At 37.4% G+C, this 21,720-nt stretch overlaps 1 protein-coding gene across 1 annotated transcript in view; it reads right to left on the bottom strand.

The window, feature by feature from the left end:
- The window catches only part of LOC149785002 (putative ammonium transporter 1), an 85,843-nt gene that overhangs the window by 592 nt on the left and 63,531 nt on the right, over positions 1-21,720 (bottom strand). The window contains exons 5-12 of the mRNA XM_089931267.1: positions 20,830-20,930; positions 18,675-18,812; positions 9,964-10,197; positions 8,570-8,708; positions 7,723-7,817; positions 7,087-7,213; positions 4,735-4,848; positions 2,470-2,485 (exon numbers count right to left, since the gene is read on the bottom strand). Coding sequence (XP_089787393.1) covers positions 2,470-2,485; positions 4,735-4,848; positions 7,087-7,213; positions 7,723-7,817; positions 8,570-8,708; positions 9,964-10,197; positions 18,675-18,812; positions 20,830-20,930 — 964 coding nt within the window. The remainder of the gene's footprint in view (positions 1-2,469; positions 2,486-4,734; positions 4,849-7,086; positions 7,214-7,722; positions 7,818-8,569; positions 8,709-9,963; positions 10,198-18,674; positions 18,813-20,829; positions 20,931-21,720) is intronic.

The following is a 21,720-nucleotide window of genomic DNA, read 5'->3' as shown; positions in this document are numbered from 1 at the left end:
GTTAATTAATGTATATAAACATATAAAGGCATCAAGAAACAAACAAATTAATTAATGTATATAAACATATAAAGGCATCGAGAAACAAACAAGTTAATTAATGTATATAAACATATAAAGGCATCAAGAAACAAACAAATTAATTAATGTATATAAACATATAAAGGCAAAGGGAAACAAATTAACATTGCCACCCATACGCATTGAACTAATGTAAATTGTAGGAAAACAAGTCTTGCTGCAGTCTAATATTGAAAAGCCTTTTTTTCTACACCGATGATTAAGATCAACATTTCAATTATTGACTGATATTCATTTCATGGAATTTGTTAAAGTCATACTGTAGATGATACTTAACGGAATGCAATTTTATTTTCATGTAAAAGAAAAATATGAAATTTAAGCGTCTAAACAACAGTCTGTTACCGACATCAATTAAAATGAGTATTTGACGTAAAGAGATTTTAAGCAATGAAAGCTATGATTCATTACAGAGAATTGGAACGGACTGTTCATATTGAATTAGTATATGAACGCGAACAAAGCTAATTAATTTATGTAGCATAATGCAATATGTTTGAAGTATGTTCAACAAGTTCACAACCACTACGCCAATATAATTATTTACTAATTCGAGATTATAATGCACCTTCACAGTAATGTAACATAAATTATAAGTCCCTAAACTGAACACACTTCGAACTCACGCATTGAAAAGTAAGCCTTCGAACTGTTTCATCGCGACCACTTCTGTTGCAGGGATACATAATCTTGATTAGTTTTTTTTTAATTCTACGTTTTGACATTTATTGAAAATTGAAGATTTAAATTGCTGCAGTAATTTCTAGTTTAATCCAAAAATCTTTCGTTTAAATGGAATATTTATATTGATTCTACCATTCAGAAACGATATTCACGATAAAAAGTAATTTATTCTAGTAAAAAATGTTTCATTGGAAATACTTACTGAATCATAATACCGTATGAGAACTACTACTACCTCGCAAAACCAGCCCTCCCATGAACACTTTTAGCTAAAAAGAACTAAAAGTCATCTGCATACACAGGTGGCGGTCGGACAGATGACCTACAACTGATACAGGGATTGGCGAATCCCAAGAACATGTCATTTACTAAGGGTAAGTATTCGCGAAGAACCATATTTCGCAAGAAATTAGTTTCTTCTTAACTACGTTACCCGATCTTAATACCTTAAGAAAATAGGTAAGAGGTAGAGGGGGGTACATCCCCTTACCCAAAGGTGGCCATCTCCGGTCATCCAAGATATGTGAGACACCTTCTAGGTTACCCGATTGGAAAAGAATTCATCTTTAGGGGGAGCGGCTTCCAAAAGGAAACATTTTCCCTTCCGCAAATGCAGCGAAAATCTTGAATCCGCGTCTTATGGAGCTGTCGAACGAACAAGATGGGTCAGCTTCACTCATCACGCTTCCCTCTTTGATTGCTAAGAACAGATTCCCGTCCATAAGTAACCAGACTTTTGAAATGTAATCTCTGTCTACTCTGGACACTTCAGTTCAAGACCACCTATAGTATTTAGTACGAGCTTTGAAGTGTTATCTTAGAATATCAGCCATTGCGTCGTGGGAAATCACGCTTATTTTTACCTCTCGAACAGGGACAGGACGATAGAATAGCACAAACCCTTTCATCCTGGATTTGGTGGGCTATTCGCTTTGCACATCGAGTAATAACTCGAGCTCAATAATTTTTTTACGCATTTCGGCTCACGAAGTTAAAGCAGTTGCCGCAACTATAGCCTTTGACCAGAACTGTTCTCTACCTGACAGTATGCATGCTGTGGGATCGAGATCGGAGTAAATATTCTCCAGTTTTACCTCCAAGATCTTTCGTCCCAACGGATCCAGCTCGATCTAGTAGGACCTATAGATGTGGCGCAACGGGTCATCCCCACGCCGTCATGTTAAATCTCTAATCAATCACGAAATATTGGAGTCTTCTGATCTCTTATCAATCACGAAATATTGGAGTCTTCTTCCTACCGAGACTACGATAAGGGTAGGATGTAGTTCCCATATATGTCATCAAGACAGGGAGAGTCTCTTGGAAACGATGGTGGAAAAGAGGGACCTCTCTGACTCGTCCACTCATTCAAGAGCTGTGTGACTATTTCCGGATAGCATGCGCTCTAGGGACGTACCTGCGACCTTGTTGGTTGCTGTATAAAACCTGAGGTTAGATGATGGAGATTGCGAGCGTACCTTGGGCCAATATCGCTTCTGTCAACTAAAATTCAGCTCCTGTCCTTGGCTTAGCTTCGAAGTCCGGCGGACCATGTTTTCCACTAACAGGAGAAGGGGTGAAGGCGGGCCACTGGCGCCTTAAAACCAGTCGCTTCGGGTAAATGGGACTCGTAAACCTTGGATGGTAGCTCATCTATGAGAAGAAAAACTCTGATTACAAACCTCTGCTACCTTGCGGCTATACCCACTCTTGGGAAAGGCTAAGGGAGTAAACCCCGACAGAAAATCCGGAGACAGAGTCCCAAAGGCGGACTGACATTGACTTCAACGTCATTCCGGCAACTCCTGCGACGCCGTTGGTGCCAAGCTGTATCGGCATTCGTCGTTCCCTTGGGTCCACCAGCTGCGTGGAGGGGGATCTGAGCATGGGCAACATCTGATTCTCCATACCATCCTGCCCAGGCTTTGTACCTCCAATGGAGAGGACACTCCAGCGTCGTCGTACAGCGTCGGCACAACACTAGAAGTATCAGTTTACCGGTTCTAAGTCAAAGCTCGATTGGCGTAGAGCTTGGCGCCAGGGGTTACTTCTGACGGTGGGAGAGATCACCATGTCGCATTGGACAGTTACCGCCCGCCTCAAGCTGGGCAGCCTTCAGCCAGTAAAGGGCTGCCCGCTATGGCCTGCCTGCTTCACTAGGAGCGTGGAGCTTAGAAAACCATCTCTACTATGGCCTGCCTGCTTCACTGGTTGAGTGGAGTTTAGAGAACCATCTCGACAATGGTCCACAAACTCCGCACCAGGAAAGACTCAAAGAAGAAATAAGAAGACTCCAGGTCTTCGTTTTGCAACGTGGAACATCAGGACTATGTGTCCTGGATTGACTGCTGGCCTACAGCAGATCGACCATGCACGGAAGACTGCCGTCATTGGCGTGCTAAGATTAAAGTCACAGAGGTACTCATCCTTGAATTGCTCTTCGTCGATTATGCAGCCTTGACATCACACACGGAAGATGGACTGCGGCAGCTGGTGTGCCGCCTCTCCCACGCCTGTAAGGAATTTAGACTGACCATCAGTTTGAAGAAAACGAACGTCATGGCGCAAGACGCAGACTCCCCTCCCTCCGTCATCATCGATGGGTACAACTTGAAAGTTATTGAGAATTTCACATACCTGGGGTCCAACATCTCCAGCTCATTCTCCATTGATTCTGAGGTGAACGGCAGGATTGCCAAGGCATCAGCAGTGATGACCAGACTTAACCAGATGGTCTGGAGCAACCTAACCTCACCGAGATTATCAAACTGTGTGTCTACCTGGCATGCATGCTCAGCTCACTCCTCTACAGCAGCGAAACATGGACTACCTATGCGAGACACGATAAGAAACTCAACAGCTTCCACCTGAGATGCCTGCGGAGCATTCTGCACCTCCAGTGGCAGGACAAAGTACCCAGCACAGAGGTTCTAGAACGCGCCAACATGAACAGCATGTTCTCCATTCTCAGCGAGAAGCGCCTTTACTGGCTCGGTTATGTCAAGAGAATGAACCCATGCCGTATTTCCAAGGACCTGTTATATGTGAAGTTAGTAGAAGGTGCACGACCGACTGGACGACCACGTCTGCGCTACAAAGATGTTTGCAAGAAGGACAAGAAGACGGCCAACATCAATGTCAACGACTGGGAGAGCTGTGCTAACGACCGTTCCACCTGGCGCCTAGCTATCAGACAGGGCGTTCAAAAAGCCAAGGAAGACAGAAACATAAAGCAAGCTAAAAACAGAGCTAGAAAGAAGGGGAAACAAAAGCTTACTCTGGAGCTACACCATCGTCTCCCGTAGACGGACGGATGCCAAGAAGAATGCATAAAGACACTAAGCATAGAGATTGATTAGAGTACAATGTAATGTAATGAATGAAGCAATAAGCATATAAATTGATTAGAGTATAATGTGTGTAATGAATGAAGCACTAAGCATATAGATTGATTAGAGTACAATGTAATGTAACGTAATGAATGAGGCCTTGTGCGCAGAGACTGATTACAGTGTATTGTAATGAATGAGGCATTATGCATAGAGATTGATTACAGTGTATTGAAATGGATGTGGCATTATGCACAGAAATTGATTATAGTATATTGTAATGAATGAGGCATTATGCATAGAGATTGATAACAGTATATTGTATTGTACCGCTCCGATGACCTAGTGGTTAGAGCGTCCGCTACCGATGCGAGAGGTCTGGGTTCGATCCCCGGCCGAGTCACACCAAAGACTTATAAAAATGGTACTAACAGCTGCCTCGCTTGGCGCTCAGCATTATGAGATTGATGTTATGAGTGGTCGGCCTGGTGTCAGGATAATGTGACTGGGTGGGACATCATGCTACTTGAAAGTTGGATATTGTTGACACAAGGGATACAATATGAAATTTAGTTTAGCTAGCTGACATAGCAGAGCTGACCAGATGAATCATCTATGTTTATCAATGGTCTCGACTTACCTTGAAATATCTCCATAGGTGTACTCTCGAGTATCTGTATTATCTTCTCGACATGACCGTGTCCGTAGGACTCAACTGGGTAGCCAGGCTCTTTGTGTCTTGGGATGTCCAAGCCTACAAAACGAACACAAAAATGTTTCAAATAATGTTTTGAGTATGTTAAGCTGAACCACTGGGAATTACATAAACTTTAAATTACGCCATGAACCTTTGCTTTAAACGCCATAAGACCTAATCTAAAAATCAAAGATTGGTGTTAAGCGCTAAAGAGTCCTCAGCTAGTTGGGTTGCTAATGGTATGGTTTCTAGATCAGAAAATTTCTGACACTGGGTACCAAAATTTTTTTACAAATCCACCACATAGATGACTAATGTGCAAGATATTTATTTTATGATTAAACAGTATTATATTAAATACGTAACAGTAAATATAACATGGTTCTGTGGAATTTAGTTTTATCTTCAGCAAAAACATTATGATTTATGTTATCTCATCTTATGACTGAATTTCTTTAACGTAATAAATATCAAACAAAAGACCTCTCTGAAGAAAACAAATCTCGAAGACATGATACACACGTAAAGAAGTTTGAACTTGCTCATTATAATCGTTTTCGAGTTAAACAGCGAAGTGGAAAACGTAAATCGCTTTGTCCTATGTTGTTGTGTAGTACTACTCTGTGTGTGTGTGATTTAGATTTTTCACGTAGCTTTAACAATTTTCCAGTCATATCGCTACGACGTCTGCAGTGTGACACTTGAAAGTGATGTCTAGCACTGGGGCATCATGCCGCAGACATGTAGAATGATGTCCCACCCAGTCACATTATTACCAAGCTGAACGTTCCTAAAACTAACCTCTTAATGTTGAGCGTGTAGCGAGGCAGCTATTAGTACCATTTTTAGAAGTCTTTGGTATGACTCGGCCGGGGTTCGAACCAAACCTCACTCATCCGGGACGGACGCTTTAACCACTAGGCCACCGGAGCGGTCTAGTACTAGTCTATATGCATGCACATATTAAGGTTCTTGAATGTAAAGGCAACAGTTCCAATAACAGACCTAAAAATACAACGTGCACGTTATAGACTCGATCATACGTCAGGTCCAAATGCAAACTGCGCATGAGCTGATCTATAAGGTGACTGGAGAGTTTATTCTGTGAAGTCTGTTATGAGTAATGAGTATTTGAAAAATATTTGTCCTGATCAGTTGGTCTGCTATGAGTAACGAGTATATGAAAAAAAGATATGTCCTGATCACTTGGTCTGCTCTGAGTAATGAGTTTGTGGAAAATATATTTCCTTATCAGTTGGTCTGCTATGATTAATAAGTATATGACAAAGATATGTCCTGATCAGTTGGTCTGCTATGAGTAATGAGTATATGAAAAAAGATATGTCCTGATCAGTTGGTTTACTATGAGTAATGAGTTTATGAAAAATGTATGTCCTGATCATTTGGTTTACTATTGGTAATGAGTTTATGAAAAATGTTTGTCCTGATCAGTTGGTCTGCTATGAGTAGTGAGTTTATGAAAAACATTTGTCCTGATAGGCCAGCGCATTAAACGACGGCGGATCAGTGTCTATGTCGTTTGAAGTTGGATCTGACTTAAAGGTGACAATATGAAATACATGGTCCAACAGTGAATTAACGAGGTCACTTCGACCTTTATTAGTTGGCTGTAATTCTGCAATGAACAAGAACACAATTTAATCTCCATTTACAACATGTGCGCGTGTGGATTTCACGGCTAGAAAATTAGAGTTTTTAAGTTACCTAAAGACATTGAAAATTATCAGTGATTAAAGATTGTCATATTGATGAAAAGTGACAATAACTGTTGAAGTTAAAAAAAATGTACTGTTTGACAATTATAAAATTTATCTACATTTTACTGTAACTCAGTTCGACAAGATGCGAAATGTGTTCAACGTCATTAGATTTCATAAACACTTTTTTTTAATTCGAGATGTGTGATGAGAGTACAAAAACGTAAATAAAAAACGAATCAGGCAAACGTAATGTGAATCGGTATTTAAATCTGAATCTAAAATTTGTTCCTGAATATTTAGCCATTTTCATCGTAGATGTCTTTGTATTAAGACAAATAAAAAGCGAGACCTCAAAATTTTTTATTTATTTCACTGGAAGTTTGGTTTCTTTGTTTTTGTTTCTTTAAAAAAAAAAAAGATATGATGTTTCATTTTCAACCACTGCATGTGAAATCTATGGAACCTGATGGCTGATCTGATGTTTTGCTCAGAAAAAAAAAAACTTTTAAAAAACGATGTTGTTTCATATCTTTTTTCATTTTGACAATACTGAAACCCCTATTGAGGGCCTCACCTTTGAGTTCAATATCCTCTGGTACCCTTAGGATCTTCATCCATCTCATGATTCCAAAAGAAATTGCACTCCAAAATGCAGTCCAGGCCATAATGAGGGTTATACCAGCCAACTGCCAACCAAGGAACTGAAATCGAAAGGCATCAAGAAAATGAATCCATCAGGGTTTTAACTATACTTACTCTCGAGACGACAAAAATCCATTTAAAATAGAAGCATGAAATGAAGACCTCACCTGGAGATTCCAGTGACATTGTTGCATTTCTTTTATGCTCTCATATCCGTGTATGTATATATTAAATTGCATCCGCACACAATTTTATTTGTCTTAGCTGCGCAGCGACAATTATTTTAGCTCATTACTTATATAAAAATGACATAACACTTTGGACTGTCTTAATTAAATCGCTACTCCTACGTTGAAAGTTCTATTGCTCGTTTTGTTTTTTCAGAAACCCATCTTTACAAGCACATTGTTTGTGGAAATGATGTCTTTACGTATATCTCAAATTTTACCAAGGTACAAAAAAATGCATTTGCTTTGCAAGGAGATGAAGAACTGATGCAATTTGTGTTTTTTCCAACTTCTCTTACCTTTTTATATAAAAATTATAATGAATAAGTAAATAAACACACCAGTCCTGACTGCCGATTCCATTTAAGGAGGATGCCTTTATTCCTGTCCAAAAATCCGACGGCAATGACACCCAGTGTTCCTCCTCCTAAATTCACTGAAATCGTGAGACAACTAACACCGTTAGCATGGACATTATTTTCCAAAAGAATCAGTTGTGCAGTTAACGTTTGTACAAAGTTTTTCAAGCGTTTTTGAAAGTGGTCATGATGATAGCATTTTAATACGTATTTGCCAAGAAGACGAATAAATATGATATCAGTCGCCTTCTTTGCTATAATCGCAAAGCCTGCTTTCTCGGCGCATAATGGAAAAGTTACCGTGACCTAGTATTATGAACCATGATTATTAGTCCACAAAACTAGTGAACGTATAAAGCATGGCCGTAAAAGTCGTCATCGGTATGAAAAAAAGACAAAAGATTTGGAGGAATCGTTGCAGCTCGAAAAACAAATCACTCACTGAGACACGATGAGCTCCAGTGACCTTATAAAACAACAAAATATGACCTTATAAAACACAACAAAATATGACCTTACAAAACACAACAAAATATGACCTTATAAAACACAACAAATGACCTTATAAAACACAACAAATTCATATCAATATGTCATGCTATCAAGATGGTGGGAAATGAATTCAATATAAACGCAATTATTACACGTAACTGAGGAAAAAGGTGACATTGGTGTTTATAAAAATGAAGGGAGAGACATAAACCGCACTTAATAATATTAATACTTCTAATAATGATTTTTGATTTTGTCCTTGTGTGTTTGAATATATATATATATATATATATATATATATATATATATATATATATATATATATATATATTCTTACTCGCGACAGCATCGGTTGGGTCATCTACACGGACTGCACGGACGAGCCAGCACCAGACGTGATAGGTAATGCCTGCTGTGATACCCAATATGCATGAACCCCACGGATAAAGAACATTACACCCTGCACAAGATGCAACCTATAAAGAAAACAGTTATTATTGAATTTACTTTCGTTTCTCGGCCTTCATTAAACAGTATATGTTTGGTTATAAATGTATTTGGCCCATGCCCACTAAAACGCACATAATAAATTTTAACCTTTCATGACATAAATACATACATACATGCATGCACGCACGCACACACGAACATACATACATGCATGTATTCATGCATTCATCCATCCATCCATCCATCCATACATACATACATACATTAATTATCCGATTTGTGTATGTAAGAAATTTAAATCAATTGCTTTGCATGGAAAAATAAAGAAAACATATATATAAAAAAGTCTCTTGGGGAATAAATGTATATATTAGAGATAAATTTGTTATGGGCAATATATTTGCTTACGGGTACGAGGGTAATATAATATCAATTAAATTCAACTGTTCAATATTTTGAAGATTTTCTTTTTCTTTCGCCTTTTAGAACTAGCAGTCAATCTATGGTGGATATAAATATTTTTGACATGTTAAGTAAATCACTTGAAAGAATAGAAAGTAATTAGAATAAAAAAATTTAATTTTGTTATTTGTGGTGACTGTGATTCTCGAACGTCAGTACGCCCGGATTTTGTTGTTGATGACGATATTTTATATATATATGCATTACCCGGCGCGTATATTGTTGATGATTTTAATAATGTTGATGACAATACTCGATATATGTATGCAATACCCGACGAGTATCTTGTTTATAATTATAACATTAAACCCGTGTTTCACAAGGTACTGCATACCCCAACTATGGTATTGCTTCTCAGTACCTTTTCAGTACTGTTCTATCGTTTGAGGTTTGTGAGCCTAATATTGTATCAGATCATTGTGTTGTGCTTTATACATTAGAATTTAATACTGTTGTTGATGATGAAGCAACATTTATAAGTTATTGTTGTGTATTGTACGATCCGCCAATCAATTCAATTAATTGAAAATGTATTCTCATGCACGCACGCACGCAAGCACACACACACAAGCACGCACGCACATACATACATATATACATGCATGCATGCATGCATACATACATACATCCATACATACATACATATTTTAGATAGTTTGATAGATAAATGAAGAGAATGGAAGTGAACAGAAAGATGCACGGGAGAAGAAATTAGTATGAAAGAAAGCCTAGGTTATTGATGGTTAGTTATACTGACATAAATTAAAACATAAAGAAACATAAAGATTATCTGAGTTGCAAACACGTTTTGAATCTTACCATTCCGGTGATTGCACCGTTACTAGCGACAGTAATACACCAGGCACCAGATCCAAACCTGGGAATACGGTAGACGAAGGTCGCAGTAAAGGAGGCGAAGGTTGCCGTGATCATCGTGTTGACGATCGCGAGACTAATGGCTTCACCGTCACCCGCCTTACTAAGGGAAAGCTGGGACGCACCGTTAAACGTCAGGTACCCAAAAAACAAAATAAAACCACCTAGAGTTGATAGCTGCAACAGAAATATATTTATCAATAAAAACGCTTAAATCTTTGTATGCATGTGCATAAGTTAGTAATTTAGTGTGGTTTAATGTGGTAAAAAAAAATCCGAAATTCTCTCTTTAAAGATGAATTCAATGAATCATCCATACCTGTGAAGAATAATATGCGTATCACCCTTTTGTGTAATACATTGCAAAAACATTGATTAGGGGGCGCTCTACAAATATTATTATCTTCGTAGAGTGAGACATGCATAAGGTGAAGTTGTTTGTATCTAAAACATTCGCAATGGAGAGAACGTTCGCATACCTTTGTGTTTATTTTCATATAATGTGGTTGAAATTTCTTTGGATATTGTACTTGTGAAAAATGTACATAATCTGAGAGCACGGTTAACCAAAAATGACTGCTCCCGTGTGACTAGTAACTTATGGCGATTTAAAGATAACGGGGCTGTACCACTGAGAAAGAGAATATGGAATCTAGGGACAATCAAATTCTAGTGTGAATATTGAATGGAGGGACAAAGGAAATTTAACAATGTGGGACAGTCTTGGGACAAGAGAATGTAACATGTGTGACTTCAAGACACTGGACACTAGGAAAAAAATAGCAACAGTGTTGCAAGTGGCTGGCCTCAGTCGGACATTGAATTAGTAACAGTGTTCGAGTTCATCACAATACGCGTTGATGAAGGTAGGTATGAAAAAGGCTATGTGAAATAGACGTTTAGGGACAACGGGGTTTATAGGGACAAACAAAACATAGACATACACAAACAAGCAGACAAAACATACAAAAAGACAAAATCAATTTAGGTAATAGCGAAAGAGGATATCTTTTCCAGTCAAGGAAGCAACCCTGAAAAGGGTCGTTTGGGGTCTTCTCTTGTGGAAAAATCCTATGGTGAAACCCTGCTACATATTTACAGCCTCAACTTGTAGAAATTCATATGGAAAAAAATCTTGTATCAATTTATAGCCTCAACTCTTGGAAAATCCTAAAATCATATTGGAAAAAATTCAACTTATGGAAAATTCCTTTGGAAAAACCCTGATATCTAGTTATAGCTATAACTTGTATGAAATCCTATGGCAAAACCCTAGTATCACTTTATAACCTCATCTTGTAGGAAATCCTATGGAATAGCATAAGTGTGTATTTGTAGCTTCAAAACGTACCAGTTTTACAAACAGCTGACCTCAAATGAGTGGTGACTTAGTAACAGTGTTCGAGTTGACCTCAAAAGGTGGTAGTCTGGTAAATGTTGAAAATTCTATGTTTTGGTCTTTTATTTGGTGGAAATGAATGTTTTGAATAACTGTACTTTGGATTTGGATTTGAATAATCAGGCTCCGCCTGACTCTAACTTACAAGTTATGGACTTAAGGTTAAAATACAAGAATGAAATCCAGTTAAGAAAGCTTGAGCTTCAAGAAAGACAGATGCAGTTAGATAAAGAGAAGGGAAATGCAGTTGTAGAAAGAGAAAAGAGATAAACAAATGCAAAGGCAAATAGAAAAGAAAGAAAGTGAACTTCTGAGAGAAATGGAAAAGGAAGAAAGGAACATCCATTTCGATTAAAAGAATTAGACCTGCCAAGTGAAAAGCGATCCTCCACTTAACATACAAATTCAGGGTTTGATGTTATTAAGAATATTAGGTTAGTGCCCCCAGTATTGGACTATATTATACCAAAGTGCATGTTTTGGCAAAGCCCGAGACGTCTACGCTTCCCTGTCAGTAGAGCAAAGTACTGACTATGATCTGGTTAAGGTATGCATCTAGAAGGTTTATGAGTTACTGCCTGAGGCTTACAAAAAGAAACTGGACAAACTCCTGTCGAATTTTTTGCAAGAGAAAAATAGCAATCCCTTGATAGGTGGTGGTTAGCCAAATTTTTTTATCAAGTCTATAAAATCTCAGACAAATCTTATTAGTTGAAGAGTTCACGAGCTGTGTCTACAGGGACGGTAAGACTTATCTTGATTAACATAACTGTAGATGCTGCTCGTACTGCTGATGAGCATTCCTCAGCTTATAACGTTTCTTTTGTCAGTAAGTTTTCTACTCATCGTTCGTCTGGTAAAAACATATTTCAGCCTAATACGAGCCCTTCCAAATCTCAGTCTGGCACAACGTTTGGAAATTAAGTTTCTGATAAGATTTATCAGAAGTTCTTATATCGTTCTACGTGTACCTTTTGCAAGAAGAAATTACACGTTATTTCTGATTCCTACAAACTGAAAAATAAGCAACAGGATCAAGACAGGCCTATTCCAAATGCTTTTATTTCTAAGAGGTCAAGGTAACGGTCGTGCATTGAAAGCAATATATTTGTTGGGTCAAATAAACTCCAGTCTGATTTTATTATGGATAATTATGAAACATTTATGTTGAAATGTGATTTGGCCAATTCTATCACTATTAAAATTTTAAGGGACATAGGAGCTTCTCAGAGTCTTTTATTATTAGGTACTTTGCCTTTTTCTGAGAAGTCTTCTTCTAATGAGAGCGTTCTTATTCAGTGAGTAGAGTGCGGTTTTGTTAATGTTCCTCTCCGTTGTGTAAATTTATCATCAGACTTGGTTTCAGGACACGTGACATCCGGAACATTTTCGTCTTTACCCATTTAGACATTCATTTATTACTAGGCAATGAACTAGTTGGAGATCAGGTTGTGGTTAATCCACTTGTAACTGAAAAGCCTTGTTTGGATCAGAAAGTCGATCCTATTGAAAAAAAGAATTCTCTGACTTATGCCAAGCTTGTGCAATTACTAGAGATATGGCAAAGAAAGCTCTTGAGAAAGATGTTGATCAGGAAAAAATTATTTTATCTGACACATGCGTTGGTCAGGTTTTTGATGAGGTCACTTTCACGCCTCGTTTGGATCAATCAAAAGGTATTGATCATAGGGATCCGCTTTTAACTACTCATTCTCATTATTCTAATCAGGGCGACAAACGACAGTCTCTTGTCATCGAACAGGAAAAAGACCCTGAGATCTCCTGCTTGTTTCAGAGGGCCATTAGTGAAACCAAAGCCACAGAATTACCCATTTGTTATTTTGTTAGCAGTGTGGTTCTTATGAGAAAATGGAGACCGCCAGAGGTACCTGCTGGTGACGAATGGTCAGTTAACTATCAAATTGAAGTTCCTTAATCATACGGACAGAACATTCTTAGTCTGGCCCATGAAACTCATTTAGCTAGTCGTTTAGGAATCAGTAAGACTTTTTACAAGATCTTGAATCACTTTTTGGCCAAAAATTAAAATTGATAATTGTAAATACTGCTGATCTTGTCACACTTGTCAAATGGTAGGAAAACCCAATCGGAATTGGTCTTCCCAAATCTGTCCGGTCTGATTGAGGGTCAAATTTTATTTCTGGAATTTTCTATCCAATTATGCTTGAATTTGGCATCCAGGAATTTAAGTCAAAATTTAAACTAACCTTTGAAAGAATTACAATGTTCATTCTCGTGATAGAGTTCTGTCTCACTGACTCACTCTAAATTTTCTTCAGATTAAGTGTTATGGCCCTTACGAAAGTTAACAAGAAAATCAGTGAGTTAAATTATAATAATAGTACTCCTGGGATGTGAATCTATTAAAGGATTATCAGTATGTAGATAGATATAGCCAGGTTAATCATGCAATTAATTTTGTTTAACTTTGTTCCACACACTGAGGATTTAAGCTATGGCATGCACTCGAACTGTATTGATTTTGGGGTAACAAATCTTCGGAATTAAGAAATTATGAATAACCTCAACCAGAAACTTTCACATCTGCAGCAACAAGAAAAGAATGAACTAAAACAGTTATTACTTGAATATGAGCATTTATTCACAGATGTTCCTACAGTTACAAATAAAATCTACCATGACGTTGAAATCGTAAATTTCACGCCAGTGAAACAACACTCGTACAGGATGAACCCTCTCAAACAGGAAAGTTTGAAAAAAGAAATTCATATTTGCTGGGGAATGATTTCATATTACCGAATAACAGTGACTGGAGTTCACCATGTATACTTGTTCCGAAGCCAGATAATATTTTCCGCATGTGCTCTGACAATAGAAAGGTGGACAGTGTCACTAATTCAGATTCATTTCCATTACCAAACACTAATGACTGCTTTGATAAAATTATAAATTCAAAGGATGTCACCAAATTTGACCTGCTGAAGGATTTTTTAAAATTCCACTGATGGAAAGGGCAAAGAAAAGTTCGTCATTCGTGACTCCAGATGGACTTTATCAATATAAATTTTGCGACGAAATGTTAGCCTTGTACTTAAAAACGTTTAATGAACATAATTGCATCTGGTCTAGATAATTGTGATGCTTACATCGATGATGTCATCATCTATATCGACACCTGGAAAGATAAGTTAGCGATAATTCAGAAATTCTTTGATAGACTCAAGGATACAAATTCGATAATTAATTTATCCAAAGATGAGTTTGCCGTGCTTGTGTAACATTTCTAGGACATATCGTGGACATGGTCAAATAAAAACCATAGATGCTAAGGTCAAGGCTATATCTGAATTCCCTGTGCCTATCAGTGAAAATAAACACCTGATGCGGTTTTAGGGTATGGCTTGATACTATCGGAAATTTTGTTCCAACTTTTCCATAATTGATGAACAAATTTATTGAACATGGAAACAAAGTTTCAATGGTCTTAAAATGGTAGGAGCCTTTTGATAAGTTAAAGGCCATTCGTAAGAGTGCATCGGTACCTACAGCTCCAAATTTTAGTCAAACTTATAAAATGTCTTTTGATGCAAGTGATGTTGGAATTGGTGCTGTATTGATTCGAGATGACAAAAATAGTGTAGATCATCCAGTGTGCTTTTTTTTTAAGAAGATAAATAAGCACCAGAGAAATTATTCCACAATCGAGAAGGAATGTTTGGCTTTGATATTAGCATTACAACACTTTGAAATCTATATTATTTCAGCTCATCCAATTATTTAGTGATCACAATCCCCTTACCTTCATCAGCAAGATGAACAACAAACTTCTGAGATTATTAATATGGAGTTTGATGTTGCAGAAGTACAATATTGACATCAGGCACGTCAAGGGGAAATACAGTTTAACAGCAGATGTGATGTACATTCACTTTTATAGAAGCATAATGTTTCATGAACACTTTGTGTCATTCATAAGATTTTATCTTATGTATATTTGACTAATGTTATTTTTAAAAAGAAAAAGCTTTATTACATAAATCTTTCTTTTTCTTTATGCGTTAGCTTAAAGTATAATATGCGGAGCTTAAATCTCACAAACATAATCTCACAACCAGCTATACCGTCCAACACCTCGTGAAAATATTATCCATTAAACCATCTATAATATTCATCACGCTCCACCCTCCATACACATACACACACTCACACATATACACACGCACGCATGCTATCTCAAAACACCACGTGTGGGCTTAGAATCTAAGAGAAGAAGATGAAAGCAAACATCCATCACACCATTAAAAATACCATCCACCAACTATACCATTCAACACACCTTACATCCACTATCTCAAAATACCTTGCGCCAGCATAGAATATAAAAAGAGAAGAAATCTCACAAACGTAATATCCAAAACATCGCCTATACCATCCCACACCTCTTACTCACACTATCAAAATCACCTTGTCTTAACTTAGAGTGTAAGCGAAGAAAATAAAATCCAACAAAAATACTCTCACATATCTTATATACCATTCAGCATCTCATTATGCACTCTATCATAAACGCCTTGTGTTAGCTTAAAGTGTAAGAGGAGATGAAAATAGACAAACGTATTATCCATCACACCACAACAAAATACCATCCACCACACCAACTGTACCACTCAATATCTCATTATACACTCTACCCGAAATGCCTTGTGTTAGCTTAGAATGTATCAGATGAAATCTCACAAAATACAATATCCCTTGCCCCACAAAAAATACTATTCATCACACCACTATACCATCCAATATTCCAACACCATCCAACAGCCCTGATACACATACCATCCAAAACGTCCCATGTTAGCTAAAAGCGCAAGAGAAGGAGATGAAAGCCAGCAAAACATGTTATCCATCACACCATAAAAATACTATCCATCACATAACTATACCATCCAACATTCCAATACCATTCAACACAACTTACACACTAAATACCACAATGACTTCTGTTAGCCTAGAATATATGAGAAGGAGAAGAAATCTCACAAACATAATATAATGGAATCAACATCATACACCCCTTACACACAATATTCCAAAGCGCCCTGTGTTAGCTGTGTCAAACTTACTCTTACCATCTTATATACCATTCATCACCTAATGTTGTTGTTTAGTTTAGTTATAGTGGTGTGCGCACAACTGTGCATGCGCCACTAGATGACCTAATAAAAATAATATCCTTTACACAATCTATAACATCCATCACACAACGCCCTATCCCAAAACGCCTAGTGTAAGCTTAGAGTGTAAGAGAAAGAGATTAAAGGAAACACTACACATTATCCATCACACAACTATCTCATCTAATATCCCAATACAACATCCCACGCAGCTTACACACACTCTCCCAAAAATGCTATGTTTTACTTTTGAGTGTAAGAAGAAGAGACGAAATCTCACAAATATGTTCACTGTAAGTATTTTCGTTCGATTTCAACTTCTTCGCTTAAACTCTAAGCTAATACAAGGTGGGTTGGTGAATGTGTGTACAAGGCGTGGGATGGTACAGATGATGTTCTGGATATTATGTTTGTGAGGTTTCGTCTACTTCTCTAACATTCTAAGTTAACACAAGGCGTTTTGGAATAGTATTTGTAAGGTGTGTTGAATGGTATAGTTGGTGTTGTGGATGGCATTTTTATTGTGTGATGGATAGAATGTCATGCTCGCACTCATCTCCTTCTCTTACACTCTAAGCTAACACATAACGTTTTGGGATAGTGTGTGTGTGTGTGTGTGTGTGTGAGAGAGAGAGAGAGAGAGAGAGAGAGAGAGAGAGAGAGAGAGAGAGAGAGAGAGATAGTGGAGGGTGATGGATGGTATATATGGTTTAGTGGATAGAATTTTTATGAGGTGTTGGATGGTATACTCGGTGTGTAAGAGTACGTTTGTGAGATTTCATCTCCTCTTCTTACACTCTAAACTAACACAAGGCGATTGGGATAGTGTTTATAAGGGGTGTTGAATGGTATAGTTGGTGTGGTGGATGGTATTTTTGTGGTGTGATGGATAGCATGTTTGTCTATTTTCAGCTCCTTCTGTTAAATCCTAAGCTACCACAGGGCATTTTGGATTGTGTGTGTGTCTGTGTGTGTGCATGTGTTTTGCTTATCCACATTAAACCCCTTTGTAAACCGTGTGTCCATAAAAAGCCCTTTAAGACGCCATAGAGTCCACTGTTTAAACTATATGTTCCGTTTTACATAGAATGACAAATACTTACACAGACTAGCATCTATTCAGGTCAGATCGATTACTTTTATTAAGTCACCGAACATTTGAGGTCAGCTACTTGTAACACTGCTACGTTTTGAGGCTATACATATAAACTTTGGCACTTCGACAGGATTTCCTATAAGACGAAACTAAATATAGATACAAGGGTTTTTACAATGGATTTCATACAAGTTGTAGCTTTAAATATATACCATGGTTTTTCCCAACGAATTTTCCACTGATGGAGACTAAAAATAGATACTAGGTGTTTCCATTGGATTTACCACAAGTTGTAGTTATAAATAGATACTAGATTTTTCCATAGGATTTTCCGACAAGTTGAGGTTATCAATTGCTACTAGGTTCTTTTTATAGGAATTTTCCACAAGTTGAGGCTATTAATATGTACCAGGGTTTCTCCATAGGATTTTCCCACAAGAGAAGAAACCCCAAACGACCCTTTCCGGGGTCACTCCCTCGCCTGGAAAAGATATACTCTTTCACTATTACCCCCCAATTTTGTCTTTGTTTTCTATAAGTATTTGTCTGTGTATATTTTGTTTGTTTGTTTGTGTATGTCTATGTTTTGTTTGTCTAACATATACTATCTTTTATCAGCTTTTAAGATAGAGAAAATTAATTTTGCAAGACCAGGCAAGGCCAGGTTCTGAAAGCACAACGAATGAATGACAAAACATATAAAATGTAACAAATTTTATGGGCTCTATTTTTGTTTTAAATTTACTTCTGAAATTCAGGAAGTGAATATGACCAAGGGGAGCTAGCAGGAGAACATCTGAAGTAAGGATTCTCTATACCATAAATTACACCCGTCAATCAGACATCAAATAATTGAACAGTTCTTTTAACAATCCTTAAGATGTACAAGGTCTTTTTAAAATAGCCAGTATAATTAGTGACAATAACCTGGGAAAATCTTTTTCTTTAAAAATCTAAATCTCCTATACGAAACTGTAGAGCGCCATCAAAAAAACTAAGAACTTACCGGAATAGAATGCCCTCTGATATAGACTGCTACTCCAGTCTCCGGGTCAAATCTGCCTATTCGCGGTCCAATTATTGCCGCCCCGACCAGCGCAGCCATGCCCCCTACCGTATGCACCACTCCACTTCCGGAAAAGTCCTAGCATATGTATAATGCGACTATTAGCCTGGCTACATGTTTATGTTGCTGTTAGATTGGTTAATAATACTGGCACTTATAATATATTTATAATATGAAATTTTTTGTAGTTTAAGACTCATTTCAAACCTAGCTGTATAATATATTGGAGGAACAGGAACTGCACACTTCTATATCAAAATATGGTTTTTATTTATTGTATAATGATATCCAGCTTTCATCTTCAGTATTACTGATTTTCGCACTTTTAAATCTACAACGATGTAAGTTTTAAGGGTCTTCATACACACTGGGAGGTCTGTGTGTGTGTGTGTGTGTGTGTGGTGAAGGAAAACCTAGCAAAACCACGGGAACAACCATGAACCGACCCACAAACCGAGACACGATCCCAAGTGAACAGAGGTGAGATGTGTGGGTGATTTGTAACGGCGAGCGCTTTAGACTCCTCGGTCACCTGGGGCCCTCGGGAGTCACTTAGATGTACATAATAAATATACTATTATATTTGTAAGCCGTAGGAATGACTGTCGGCCTTACGAGAGTATTGTGATATTAGAACATGTGTCAGATAGTGCTTTTTCCTAGTAAATCGCCTTTCGCAGTAGCATATTGAATAATGAATAAATTTTCTCATACACAGTTAAAATAAACATGGGGGATAGTCAAACCTACGTTTACGATATAGCAGCGAAACACATGAAGGCAAATTAAACGCGGTGTTCGAACTTAGTAATGGAAACAACGCCTGCACTTCGATATTTTAACAACGTAGATTCTTCTGAACGTCTCGACTATGACTGTAAATTTGAGATGATAGAAACTGTTGATGTTGTAATGTTTGTGAAAATGAGGAGAGAAAGAGAGACTGTGTGTGTGTGTGTCTGTGTGTGTGTGTGTGTGTGTGTGTGTGTGTGTGTGTGTGTGTGTAAAAATAGGTCAACGAGTAATGAAACTTCTATTCAAGGGACTGGCTTATTTTTTTTTCACTCTAAACTACTTCTCGCTGATTCTAAACTTTTGTCATAAAAACAAGTTGAAATGGAACTTTTAAAATTACTTGTGCTATTTTCCATTTGTTGAAGTTAGTGGTTTCAATAAATTCCTTGTGAATATTTTTCACATGCATGCAAATCATTCGCTGACAATATGCAAGATACAAACCGACACAATGGGGTAAAGGTCGAACCCGCTTTAGCCATCTGGGAAAAATGGGCAAGATGCAAAACCTATACAATGGAACAAACGGACAAAGCCGTTTTACATATTGGGGAATAATAAGCAAGATGCAAATCGACGCAGTGATGTTTAGGGTTGAACCTACTCTACCAACTGAGGAATAATGAGCAAATTGCCAATCGACGTAATGATGCTTAGGGTTGAACCTACTCTACCCATTGGGGAATAATGAGCAAGATGTAAATCGACGCAATGATGCTTAGGGTTGAACCTACTCTACCCATTGGGGAATAAAGAGCAAGATGCAAACACATTATACACACATGTAGCGCACTATAACCTAGCGAACCAGATACTTGTAGTTACAATAATGTAATCTAGGCACAGTTATCTCAGTTAATGATTACTATGTATTAATTACAACGTATGGTTTCTGCTGAACTCGTATGAAGTTATATGGCTAGAATACAAGTTGCAATGACCTAAACGGACACATGGACCTAAACCAAACATTTATTAGAGAAACACATTACTCTTCCAAAATGGCGATGTGTCCTACAGGCCTATCTGTTCCATTTTTCAGATACTTTCCTCCTTAGCAAAGGCTTCTTTAACAGTAAAGAAATTCCAAAATGTCTCACGCAAACTAATGACAGACGAGAATGAAGATTGGGTTTCATCATGACTATTTACTATATAAAAAAAAAAATGAAAAACAAAACAAATTAAGTAATAAACAAATGAGGACTCCTGAATCATTGGAATCATAACCACTGTGTGGCTATGTTTACGAATACCCCATGTCTTCAAAGGAATTCCCCCTCCTGCTCCTATAACTAACCCGGTATCCAATCCGTCCAATATCGCCTCCATAATCTATCCCCTGGAAGAGAAATCCATTATGCCACCAAGTCCAGTGAGTCACCAGTGGGTATATAAAGCCTGAAGATAAAACGTGTATAAAATACATCATTCAGTTTTGACTGGAATAAGTTTTGTAATGACTTTTTTGACGTTATTTATCTGTTTAAAACTGTTATTTATCGCCAAAGAGTATATGCTAAACAAATTTTTTTAAAATATATAATCAGACGAAAAATTACTGAACGAGTCAGCTTTCAAAATAATATCTAAGATAAAATATGTAACAAGTCAATTAAGCACCGGTAACTGCGCACAGTAACAATGAATTCACCATTTTTTGCAGGATACTTCTTTTAGTGGATTTCGTGGCTGCTACAAACTACCAAACCCCAAAACAAACTTGTTATTGTGTGAAAAAATAGGTCTCCTTCGCAAATCCACGAATTAAAGTACTGACACAAACGTCAATTTTCGCAAAAACGCGAAAATAGATACCCATCAAAATAGCCGAATACAGAGTAACTACAATTAGGCCGGAACCCTTTTTAATAACATTAAGAAAGAGGCAAAGCAAAGAATTTACAGGAATTCAAATATTGATCCTTAATTAATGAAAACAAATAATCCCTGAATTTATCTGGACATTGTTGGTTAAATAAAATCCTTATAGGACTTACGGTACTAATTAAGTTCCCATAGTAAACCTACGCAAACACCTTGATATTAAAAATTCAATAACTTAAAATTTTTGAGTGCTCATGATTAGACCTATATTTATCAGTATAGGTGAAACCTAGATATCAGCTTCTGTATAGAGGAAAATATATGAGCCGCGGCATTTTCTGGACCTGCATGTGCTTGAATCAAT

Source organism: Sinohyriopsis cumingii, chromosome 13 (assembly GCF_028554795.1).
Source record: "Sinohyriopsis cumingii isolate HCF-2022 chromosome 13, ASM2855479v2, whole genome shotgun sequence".
NCBI lineage: Eukaryota > Metazoa > Mollusca > Bivalvia > Unionida > Unionidae > Sinohyriopsis > Sinohyriopsis cumingii.
The sequence above is the reverse complement of the archived record's forward strand: the minus strand, read 5'-3'. Positions and strand labels throughout refer to the sequence as shown.